Source organism: Oncorhynchus mykiss, chromosome 7 (assembly GCF_057628025.1).
Source record: "Oncorhynchus mykiss isolate SJ-2025 chromosome 7, ASM5762802v1, whole genome shotgun sequence".
NCBI classification, from domain to species: Eukaryota; Metazoa; Chordata; class Actinopteri; order Salmoniformes; family Salmonidae; genus Oncorhynchus; species Oncorhynchus mykiss.
The window spans coordinates 19,346,765-19,359,464 of NC_143028.1; the positions used below are offsets into that span (position 1 = coordinate 19,346,765).

Genomic DNA, 12,700 nt, shown 5'->3' on the forward strand with positions numbered 1-12,700 from the left:
GGTAAAATACCAAGTCCATTTCATGGCAAGAACAGCTCAAATAAGCAAAGAGAAACGACAGTCCATTACTTTAAGACATGAAAGTCAGTCAAATCGGGAAAATCTTAAGAACTTTGAAAGTGTTTTCAAGTGCAGTCGCAAAAACCATCAAGCGCTATGATGAAACTGGATCTCATGAGGACCACCACAGGAAGAGTTACCTCTGCTGCAGAGGATAAGTTCATTAGTTACCAGCCTCAGAAATTACAGCCCAAATAAATGCTTCACAGAGTTCAAGTAACAAGACACATCTCAACATCAACTGTTCAGAGGAGACTGCGTGAACCAGGCCTTAAATTGTCAAATTGCTGCAAAGAAACCATTACTAAAGGACACCAATAAGAAGGGGAGACTTGCTTGGGCCAAGAAATACAAGCAATGGACATTAGACCGGTGGAAATCTGTCCTTTGGTCTGATGAGTCCAAATTTGATATGTTTGGTTCCAACCGCCAGGTCTTTGTGAGACGCAGAGTAGGTGAACAGATGATCTCCACATGGGTGGTTCCCACCGTGAAACATGGAGGTGGTGTAATGGTGCTTTGCTGGTGACACTGATTTATTTAGAATTCCAGGCACACTTAACCAGCATGGTTACCACAGCATTATGCAGCAATACGCCATCCCATCTAGTTTGCGCTTGCATCAGATGACCTGGGCTCCACAATCACCCAACCTCAACTCAATTGAGACGGTTTGCGATGAGTTGGACACCGAGTGAAGTAAAAGCATCCATCAAGTGCTCAGCATATGTGGGAACTCTTTCAAGACAGTTGGAAAAGCATTCCAGGTGAGTACCTCATGAAACTGGTTGTGAGGTTCCCAAGAGTGTGTAAAGCAGACATCAAGGCAAAGGGTGGCTACTTTGACAAATCTAAAATATATTTTGATTTGTTTAACACTTTTTTGGTTACTACATGATTCCATATGTGTTGTCATAGTTTTGATGTCTTCCCTATTATTCTACAATGTATAAAATAGTAAAAATAAAGAAAAACTCAGACGACTAAATGGGGCTAGCCCTAATCCCAACAATATAAGAGTATAAACCTAAACAGCTTAAGTTAATATGAAAATCTTAACAATGGAAAGTCAAAGGATGTAAGTGGTAGAAACAGAAGTTCAGGAGCAACATTTAGCCTAGCCAGTGTCAAACAAAAACTTGTTGAATAGCGAGTCTCCATCACCTGCAACCACACACAGAGACAGACGTATGAGCAGCAACCACCCACCTTGTCTCCACTGGAATAGAAGAAGTAGCGTAAACGCACTATGTTGCAGTGGTCCAGTTTCCTCATGATCTGCAGCTCCCGGTTCTGTGACGAGAAAGAGACATTGAGAAAATCTGACAACCTGCGAGTATTAGACAAGTCAAACAGGCTAAAGAAGCTGCACTCTCCCAGAAGAAACTTTCCTCTGATTCTGAACCAGTTAGACACGCTCTCTTAAATGAGTCTTAAAAAGCTTTTGAGGCTCATCTGACAGGGGCTGACAGATCCAGGGTTAAGGAAAACGGCTGTTCAGAGAGAGAGAGGGAGAGAGAGAGCGAGAGCGAGACAACATAACATGGAGCATCCAGACTTCTCCCCTAAAGCCCTCAGTGTTTCCCAAACCGCTCGTTGAGTACCCCGCAGCCTAGCAGCTCCACTTACCAGATCTAATCCAGTACTAGCACACCTGGTCAGCCGGTTGGTTAAATCAGGTGTGCTAGTATTAGATTAGATCAAACAAGTGGAATGGCAAGGGGTACTCAAGGAGAGGTTTGGGAAACAGCTAAAACATAACCATGGGTGTCCATCACACAGGTAGTGAAACATTCAAGATAAGAATCTGAGCATTTCTAGACTGAGTTTGGCACCCTGTCACTGTTTTAAATTACAAGCCCACACATGGTTAATTTAGGCCAGCTACATCCGTCATAGATCAGTGACAGCCATAACTGAATGGGGGTCAAATCATGTCAGTGAAATCTGAACAGGGAGCAAATTACCCACAGACACACATTATAAGCTATTTCAAACACTGGCACAGAGCAGCCATTGCAACACTTGTTTAACACAGTTAAGGCAGTCATAATGTAGGCTACATGCAGTCCATTCATGATGACTGAGGAAATCCATGGGTTGAGTTTCCTTTAGGGGGCGACAATAGGAGTTATGAAGAACAACTCAATGCTTGAGATAAAGCTGGAATAGGGAGGGACGAGACTCCATTTCAGCTCCAACAGGAAGGGGCGTGTTCTCACAAGACATGGCATCACTCGGGACGAGGGCATCATGCTCAGGCCGAGTGCCAAGATGATGAACCAAACGCCCATCAGTGTGGTACGGCAGGCAGTGCTAGACGATCACGAGAGAGCAGTCTCACAGCGGTAAGCGACCTGACTAACCTCCTAAAGTATTTTCAGTCGAATGACAGTAGACATGTGAGACCATTTAATGTGAGCTCACATAAGCTACGGATAAAAGTAAAACATACAGTTGAAGTCAGAAGTTTAAATACACTTAAGTTGGAGTCATTAAAACTAGTTTTTCAACCACTCTCTTGTTAACAAACTATAGTTTTGGCAAGTCGGTTAGGACATCTACTTCGTGCATGATGCAAGTAATTTTTCCAACAACTGTTTACAGACTGATTATTTCACTGTATCACAATTCCAGCGGGTCAGAAGTTTACATACACTAAGTTGACTGTGCCTTTAAACAGCTTGGACAATTCCATAAAATGTCATGGCTTTAGAAGCTCTGATAGGCTAATTGACATAATTTGACTCAATTGGAGGTGTACCTGTGGATGTATTTCAATGCCTACCTTCAAACTCAGAGCCTCTTTGCATTGACATCATGGGAAAATCACAAGAAAGCTTCCAAGACCTCAGAAAAAAATGTGTAGACCTCCACAAGTCTGGTTGTACCACGTTCATCTGTACAAACAATAGTACGCAAGTATAAACACCATGGGACCATGCACCCGTCATTCCGCTCAGGAAGGAGACACGTTCTGTCTCCTAGAGATGAACGTACTTTGGTGCGAAAAGTGCAAATCAATCCCAGAACAGCAGCAAAGGACCTTGTGAAGGTGCTGGAGGAAACAGGTACAAAAGTATCTATATCCACAGTAAAATTAGTTCTAAAATCGACATAACCTGAAAGGACGCTCAGCAAAGAAGAAGCTACGGCTCCAAAACCGCCATAAAAAAGCCTGACTATGGTTTGCAACTGACAAAGATCTTACTTATTGGAGAAATGTTCTCTGGTCTGATTAAACAAAAATATAACTGTTTGGCCATAATGACCATCGTTATGTTTGAAGGAAAAAGGGGTATGCTTGCAAGCCGAAGAACACTGTCCCAAACATGAAGCACGGGGGTAGCAGCATCATGTCGTGGGAGTGCTTTGCTGCAGGAGGAACTGGTGCACTTTACAAAATAGATGGGATCATGAGGTAGGAATATTCTGTGCATATATTGAAGCAACATCTCAAGACATCAGTCAGGAAGTTTAAGCTTGGTCGCAAATGGGTCTTCCAATGGACAATGACCCCAAGCATACTTCCAAAGTTGTGGCAAAATGGCGTAAGGACAACAAAGTCAAGGTATTGGCCATCACAAAGCCCTGACCTCAGTTCTATGGAAAATTTTGGGGCAAAACTGAAAAGGCATGTGCGAGCAAAGAGGCCTACAAACCTGACTCAGTTACACCAGCTCTGTCAGGAGGAAGGGGCCAAAATTCACCCAATTTATTGTGGGAAACTTGTGGAAGGCTAGCCAAAATGTTTGACCCAAGTTAAACAATTTAAAGGCAATGATACCAAATACTAATTGAGTGTATGTAAAGTTCTGACCCACTGGGAATGTGATGAAGGAAATAAAAACTGAAATAAATCAATCACTACTATTATTCTGACATTTCACATTCTTAAAATAAAGTGGTGATCCTAACTGACCTAAGACAGGGAATTTTTACTAGGATGAAATGTCAGGAATTGTGAAAAACTGAGTTTAAATCTATTTTGCTACGGTGTATGTAAACTTCCGACTTAAACTGTAGTGTAGAAAACACTTTTTGGGGGAAGAAAATCAACACTATTCCTTAAGAATTGCTTATTAAAATGTGAGTCTCTAGTTTCAGTGACGTCATACTAAACTTTCGTTACTCAAAAACGCACAGTGCAACAAGAAGTTCTAAAAATAAACTCTCAAATGTAGTCATCTCTGCAGTGAAATGGTCCTCACCTTGAACCTCTTGTCCTGCAGAACCTTCTTGATGGCTATTAGCTCCCCGGAGTCACACAGTTTAGCCTGGTAGACCACGCCGAACGAGCCGTTGCCGATGACCTTAGTGTCTGTATAGCTGACCTCCTGCGGCCGGTCGGGGCCCTGGCCTGGGGTCGCTACCACCGTGGTCACCTTACTGCCATCTTTGTCTCCTGAGAGAGAGGGAGAGAAAGAAAAGAGAATAATCAATGTCACACAAGAGATACAGTATAGGACAACTCTTTCAGCCACACACAATCTTTACACCAAGAAGCTCCTGTAACATTTCTCATCCTCTCTCATCACTGCATCTCTAAATGTAGGCTCAGAATGAAGCCTGTAAGCCAGAAATAGGAAGCTGTACTAACCCACTTTTTAGCAATGAGTAATTTCCTAGGAGCAGGGCTACCCATGTTAAGACGCTGGCAGACACTGTAATGACGACAGCCTGAGAGTACAGTAGAAGGAAGGATAAAGGGTGTAGGCGTAAAGGTTGTGGTGAAATGAGGATGTAGTTTTAGTCTCAGATAGGGGAGGGTGCACTGCAAACGGCTAAGCACTTTTGTAGTATGGTTCCTATTTTGAAGCAACGCTGCAGGCAGCAAATGTTTCCCCACATAACAGCTCCAATTCAACACAACAACTTTGCTGCTATGCGGATGATACACAGCTGTACATTTCAATGAAACATGGTGAAGCCCCAAAATTGCCCTTCCTGGAAGCCTGTGTTTCAGCCATAAGGAAGTGGATGGCGGATCTTTTTAAACTTTTAAACTTGGACAAAACAGAGATGCTATTTCTAGGTCCCAAGAAACAAAGATCTTCTGTTGGATCTAACAATTAATCTTGATGGTTGTACAGTCGTCTCAAATAAAACTGAAGGACCTCAGCGTTACTCTGGACCCGTATCTCTCTTTTGACGAACATATCAAGACTATTTCAAGGACAGCTTTCCCCCCCCCCCCCCATCTTCGTAACATTGCAAAAATCTGAAACTTTCTGTCCAAAAATGATGCAGAAAAGTTGCTTTTGTCCCTTCTAGATTAGACTACTGCAATGCTCTACTTTCCGGATACCCGGATAATGCACGAAATAAACTTCAATTAGTGCTAAACACGGCTGCTAGAATCTTGACTAGGACTAAATAATTGTATCATATTACTCCAGTGCTAGCCTTTCTACACTGACTTCCTGTCTCTTTATGTAGTCTCTCCTGTTGTGATGTGTGTTTTGTCCTATATTTATATTATATTTATATTTATTTTTAAATCCCAGGCCCCTGTTCCCGAAGGAGGCCTTCTGTCTTTTGGTAGGCCGTCATTGCAAATTAGAATGTTCTTAAAACAGACTTGCCTAGTTAAATAAAGGTTAAATTAAAAATTTTAAAAGGCTGGGGCTGATTTCAAGGTTTTACTGCAGACCTACAAAGCATTACATGGACTTGCTCCTACCCATCTCTACGATTTGGTGCTGCCGTACATACCTACACTTACGCTACGGTCACAAGACGCAGGCCTCCTTATTGTCCTTCGAATTTCTAAGCAAACAGCTGGAGGCAGGGCTTTCTCCTATAGAGCTCCATTTTTATGAAATGGTCTGCCTATCCATGTGAGAGTCTTTATTGAAAACTCATCTCTTCAGTAGGTCCTATGATTGAGTGTAGTCTGGCCCAGGGGTGTGAAGGTGAACTGAAAGGAACTGGAGCAACGACCCTTGCTGTCTCTGCCTGGCCGACTCCCCTCTCTCCACCAGGATTCTGGCTACTGGTGCTCTTCCATCCCGTCCCTAGGAGGGGTGCATCACTTGAGTGGGTTGAGTCATTAACGTGATCTCCATGTCCGGGTTTAGCGCCCCCCCTTCCCAGGTTCGTGCCAGGGTGGGGGGGGGGAGATCTTCATGGGCTATACTCAGCCTCGTCTCAGGGTAGTAACTTGATGGTTTGAAAGATATCCCTCTAGTGGTATGGGGGCTGTGCAAAGTGGGTGGGGTTATATACTGCCTGGTTGGCCCTGTCCAGGGGTATCGTCGGAAGGGGCCACAGTGTCTCCCGACCCCTCCTGTCTCAGCCTCCAGTACTTATGCTGCAATAGTTTGTGTGTCGGGAGGCTAGGGTCAGTCTTATGTCTGGAGTATTTCTCCTGTCTTATCCGGTATCCTGTGTGAATTTAAGTACGCTACCTCTAATTCTCTCGCTCTCCCTCCCAGAGAACCTGAGCCCTGGGACCATGCCTCAAGACTACCTGGCCTGATAACTCCTTGTTGTCACCAGTCCACCATGCTGCTGCTCCAGTATTCTGCCTGTAGCTATGGAACCCTGAACTGTTCACCGGACTTGCTACCAGGTCCCGGACGTGCTGTTTTCGACAAGCTCTTTCTACCGCACCTGCTGTCTCAACCTCTGAATGCTCGGCTATGAAAAGCCAACTGACATTTACTCCTGAGTCGCTGACCTGTTGCACCCTCTATAACCACTGATGATGATTATGATTATTATTAGACCTTGCTGGTCATCTATGAAAGGTTGAAACATCTTGGCCATGTACTGTTACAATCTCAACCCGGCACAGCCAGAAGAGGACTGGCCACCCATCAGAGCTTGGTTCCCCTCTAGGTTTCTTCCTAGGTTCCTGCCTTTCTAGGTTTTTCCTAGTCACCGTGCTTCTACATCTGCATTGCTTGCCGTTTAGGGTTTAGGCTGCGTTTCTGAATAGCACTTTGTGACGTTGGCTGATGTAAAAAGGGCTTTATAAATACATTTGATTGATTGACTATAAGCTTTATCAATAGCAGTGCACGAACCTGTCAAAAAAGTACAAAAGTACAAACTACTCTTCAACGAACTAAGAAATGCATCATGATGGAGTCTACCACAATGCTGTTTTTGGAAATTGACAAGCCAAAACAACATTATACAGCCTAAAACTGCTAGCAAACTCCACCAGCATGCCCCATCAGTAGTCATGCAACATTCTAATTGGCATGAAGAGAATGAAAGACACCAGTGGCGAAGTACTCCGTAAAATGAACGATATGCTGAAGGAGTTTGATCTTCAAACATAATGAAGGAAAAAACAGATCTCACATAAACAGCTGGAGCTCTGTCCATGAGTGACTTCACAGAGTCCCCCCTGCATAGGAATTAGCAACATGAGGAATGGAGAAGATCCATTATTATTATTGAGCCTTTCTACGCCACTGTTTGCAAGGATGACACGCGGAAAAGTTTAAAATCCATTACTTGTTTGGAAAATATTAGGCCTGGGTATCCATTAGACACCAAACGGAATAAACAGAAAACACTCTGGAACAAGGTGGGACTATCTGGACGTGTTCAATAAGAAAAAAAGCCTAATTGCTTTCCTTGGCTAAATGTTTTAAAGCATTCCAGTTGCGAGTCCTAATGAACATGACCTTGGTCTGACAGCCAGTCTTACCAATTTACTAGAGATAATTTATCATCTCAGATCATGTAAGGAACGTAGGCGAGTTGGCTTGGTGGTTTGTTAAATAGAGGGGAATTATTTTTTCCATTCACTTTAAAAATGGCCACTCCATACTTTAAAGACATAGCTCTAGGCCTATATACTAGTGATTATACCTTGTAGGAGTGTTGGTGTAGCACTGACCTCTTAGCACCCTGCAATCTGTTTTACAACCAGCATTTACATATCTCTATGGTGCGCACACACAGAGTGCCCTAATGCCCCTCTAACAGTGACAAGGTCACCTGACCTCTGATACTACTGCCTTGGCTATTGCAGAGGCCTGACGAGGGATGAGACAGTGCAGCAGCAGAATTTCACAACAGGTCCAACACAGCTACGTCGGGGGATCCAGCACTGAACTCTGCACTCTCTCCAGCGTTGCTACCGTCTGGGTCAGAAGTCAAGGCATAGAGGAAATACTAGTCAAACAAAATGTTAAATATACATTATCAATGTGCCAATCCTGTCTGAACATGCTGCATCTCTATAGGAACCCACTGAGCTCGTAATGTGGTAGAATATGGGAATTTGATCTTGGGGGTCAGACCACTCCAGGTCACACACTTCCTCCCATTCTCTGCTGAGTAGCAGGAAAGTGGAGCAAAATATCAGAGCTGCCAAAGCCTGATGGAGAAGGGAGGGACAGGGAAGAGAGTTCTGCCAAATTAGGCATCCCCTCCTCCTCTGAACACAGAGAGAACAAGCACCCAACCGGAAGCCTGACACCATGTCACTACTGCAGGGGATGGAATTGTAATAAGGACAATGTCGATTATAAATGGAGATCACTGACGTTAAAAATCGTGACAATCAGAGATTACAGATTGGACAAGCCTTTTCATTATCCTAATGCGTTTGACAGTGTCTACCGTGAGTGACCATTGTTTATCCTCAAAATGTCAAAAGAGAAACCCGACACCAGGGAGTAGGCCTCAATACCTCTCCCTGTGATAAATCCTTGAACACCTCCCCGTACTCATCCCTGGGTCTGAAAGGAGAGACAGAGCAAAGCACATTAGCGCAAAAGGCCCTTAATGAAAATCCCTACCCTGACCGCTGCATCACGCCCTTGGCAGCAGTGCAATAATCCTCTAGTCCATCTATCCATTGGCTGCTCTCTCCCAGCTTAGCACTGCATGAAGAAATTGGGTCTGATAGACTAGCCAATTGGATTCCTACCATAGAAATACAATTACTTGAACAGACATTCCTATTCATGTTCTACGATGGGTGGGCCTGAGTGTAGAGTCAAATTGCCCTGGTCCGATGGGTCTTTATCCCATCGAGTAATTATATTCTATGGACCTGCCCCTGACAGTCTATCCATCCACTTTAGCCAGTCAGTCGTCACCACCATGCAATCACTTGACTACTGTGCAGTATGTCACTTTTGGTATACTAACTATATCTATACCAAGCATACTATATAAGCATACAATATACTCAATTCACATCAAATAGTACAGTTAGTATGAGTATTCGAACACAGCTTAGGCTAGCCTACAGATCACATGACCGGATGCATTAGTTCAATGGTCTACTGACAGCCCAACCCTCCCTTCATTCCTACAGGGGACTGACTAACTGGCCTTAGCATAGCAGGAGGGGGGACGTCCCCTAACACTGACGGCTTCCCATTTCCTTCTAGGGAATTACCCCCAGTATGAGGAAGGATTTAAGTCTCTCTTCCAAGATGGCGTAGCAGTCTTTTGTCCTGTTGTATACATCTTTTTACATCTTTTTCTTCGCACATATTTTTACAAATATTTTCAACCTAAACTTCTAAATACTCTCCTGCAACCCGCCTCACCCAATGTGGCGTGGATCTGCTTTTTTCTGACGTATTTCTATTTACTTCGGATCTGGAATCCCTCAACTGAAGCTAGCCAGCTAACTACCTACCAGCTATCAAACCATTGCTAGCGGTCATCAGCTAACCTTTAGCTCGGAAAGCTCTCGCCAGTTCGACCGACGTGACTCAAACCAGAGCATAACAGCCCCATTTCTCTCCATATCCCCGGATTCCTACCGCAAACTCTGAACATTTTCATCTGGATCGTCGCAACTAGCTAACTGCAATCCCGGGAGACCACTCCTGGTTAGCGTTTCCATCCCGGAGCAAGCACCAATTAGCCTGAAGCTAGCCCGGCCAGGGCTCCTGTGCTACCACCGAAGCCCACTCCTGGGCTACAATATCCGGACCCCGCCGGGGCACGGAACCCCGCCGATCCTCTACAACAATCTGCCCGAGGATTCCTACAGGCCCGCTGACACCCGCTGAAGGCCCATTCTGCTAACCTGCTAGGCCTGCTACCTACCTAGAGCTATTTGGAACCCTACTAACTCCACGACGGGTCTATCGACGTCACCGCACGAAGAGGCAAAAACAGACTTAGCCTAACTTGCTAGCCCCGACCTGCTAACTGCTAGCTTGCCTGCCCCGGTATGCTAACTGCTAGCCCCTGCTAACTTCTTGCTTGCTAACCCAGTCTGCTTGCTTGCTAACCCGGTCTGCTAACTGCTAGCTTGCCAGCCCCGGTGTGCTAACTGCTAGCTTGTTTAGCCCCGGCCTGCTAACTGTCTGAATCGCCGTGTTCCCAGTCAGCCCAACCACTCACTGGACTTGGCTACGCATGCCTCTCTCTAATATCAATATGCCTCGTCCATTACTGTCCTGGTTAGTGATTACTGTCTTATTTCACTGTAGAGCCTCTAGCCCTGCTCTTTTTTTTTTTTTTACCCCTTTTTCTCCCCAATTTCATGGTGTCCAATTGTTGTAGTAGCTACTATCTTGTCTCATTGCTACAACTCCCGTACGGGCTCGGGAGAGACGAAGGTTGAAAGTCATGCGTCCTCCGATACACAACCCAACCTAGCCGCACTGCTTCTTAACACAGAGCGCATCCAACCCGGAAGCCAGCCTCACCAATGTGTCGGAGGAAACACTGTGCACCTGGCAACACTGCACCCGTTGCTGGTGCGCGAAGAGACAAGGACATCCCTACCGACCAAGCCCTCCCAAACCCGGACGACGCTAGGCCAATTGTGCGTCGCCCCATGGACCTCCCGGTCGCGGCCCGGTTACGAGCCTGGGCGCGAACCCAGAGTCTCTGATGGCACAGCTGGCGCTGCAGTACAGCGCCCTTAACCACTGCGCCACCCAGGAGGCCTGCTCAATATGCCTTAACCAACCATGATGTTCCACCTCCGACATGTGCGATGACATCACCTGGTTTAAACGTCTCTAAAGACTATATCTCTCTCATCATTACTCAATGCCTAGGTCTACCTCCAATCTACTCACATCCTACCTTACCTTTGTCTGTACACTATGCCTTGAATCTATGCTATCATGCCCAGAAACCTGCTCCTTTTACTCTCTGTTCCGAACGTGCTAGACAGCCGTACCCTTATCCTACTTTGTCTCTTTGTCTCTTTGTCTTGTTCCTCTGGTGATGTAGAGGTTAATCCAGGTCCTGCAGTGCCTAGCTTCACTCCCTAGGTGCTCTCATTTGTTGACTTCCGTAACCATAAAAGCCTTGGTTTCATGCATGTTAACATTAGAAGCCTACTCCCTAAGTTTGTTTTACTCACTGCTTTAGCACACTCTGCACACTGATGTCTTAGTCGTGTCTGAATCCTAGCTAAGGAAAGCCACCAAAAATCATGACATCTCCATCGCTAACTATAAAATTTTTCACCAAGATAGAACTGCCAAAGGGGGCAGAGTTGCAATCTACTGCAAAGATTGCATGCAGAGTTCTGTCCTACTATCCCAGTCTGTACCCAAACAATTCGAGCTTCTACTTCTAGAAATTCACCTTTCCAGAAACAAGTCTCTCACTGCTGCCGCTTGCTATATACCTCCCTCTGTCCCCAGCTGTGCCCTCGATACCATATGTGAATTGATTGACCCCATCTATCTTCTGAGCTCGTGCTACTAGGTGACCTAAATTGGGACATGGTTAACACCCCGGCCATCCTACAATCCAAGCTTGATGTCCTCAATCTCACACAAATTATCAATGAACCTACCAGGTACAACTCCAAATCCGTAAACACGGGCACCCTCAAAGATGTCATCCTAACTAACTCGCCCTCCAAATACACCTCTGCTGTTTACAATCAAGATCTCAGCGATCACTGCCTCATTGCCTGCATCCGTAGGGGGTCTGCGACCAAACGACCACCCCTCATCACTGTTAAACGCTCCCTAAAACACTTCTGCGAGCAGGCCTTTCTAACTGACCTGGCCGGGGTATCCTGGAATGATATTGACCTCATCCCGTCAGTAGATGGTGCCTGGCTATTCTTTAAAAGTGCCTTCCTCACCATCTTAAATAAGCATGCCCCATTCAAAAAAAAATTAACTAAGAATAGATATCGTCCTTGGTTTTACTCCAGACCTGTCTGCCCTTGACCATCATAAAAACATCCTGTGGTGTTTTGCATTAGCATCGAATAGCCCCCGTGATATGCAACTTTTCAGGGAAGTTAGGAACAAATATACACAGGCAGTTAGGAAAGCTAAGGCTGGCTTTTTCAAACAGAAATTTGCTTCCTGCAACACTAACGCAAAAAAGTTCTGGGACACTGTAAAGTCCATGGAGAATAAGAGCACCTCCTCCCAGCTGCCCATTGCTCTGAGGCTAGGAAACACTGTCACCACCGATAAATCCACTATAATTGAGAATTTCAATAAGCATTTCTCTACGGCTGGCCATGCTTTCCACCTGGCTGCCCCTACACCGGTCAACTGCCCAGCACCCTCCACAGCAACCCGCCAAAGCCCCCACCATTTCTCCCTTAACCAAATCCAGATAGCTGATGTTCTGAAAGAGCTTCAAAATCTGGACCCCAACAAATCAGCCGGGCTAGACAATCTGGACCCTCTCTTTCTAAAATGATCTGCCAAAATTGTTG

At 45.2% G+C, this 12,700-nt stretch overlaps 1 protein-coding gene across 4 annotated transcripts in view; it reads right to left on the reverse strand.

Annotated features, from left to right (window-relative positions):
* The window catches only part of LOC110527544 (glycogen synthase kinase-3 beta), a 52,203-nt gene that overhangs the window by 20,953 nt on the left and 18,550 nt on the right, over window positions 1-12,700 (reverse strand). For all 4 annotated transcript variants that reach the window (XM_021608892.3, XM_021608890.3, XM_021608891.3 and 1 more), the window contains exons 2-3: window positions 4,272-4,465; window positions 1,270-1,353 (exon numbers count right to left, since the gene is read on the reverse strand). In XM_021608892.3, coding sequence (XP_021464567.2) covers window positions 1,270-1,353; window positions 4,272-4,465 — 278 coding nt within the window. The remainder of the gene's footprint in view (window positions 1-1,269; window positions 1,354-4,271; window positions 4,466-12,700) is intronic.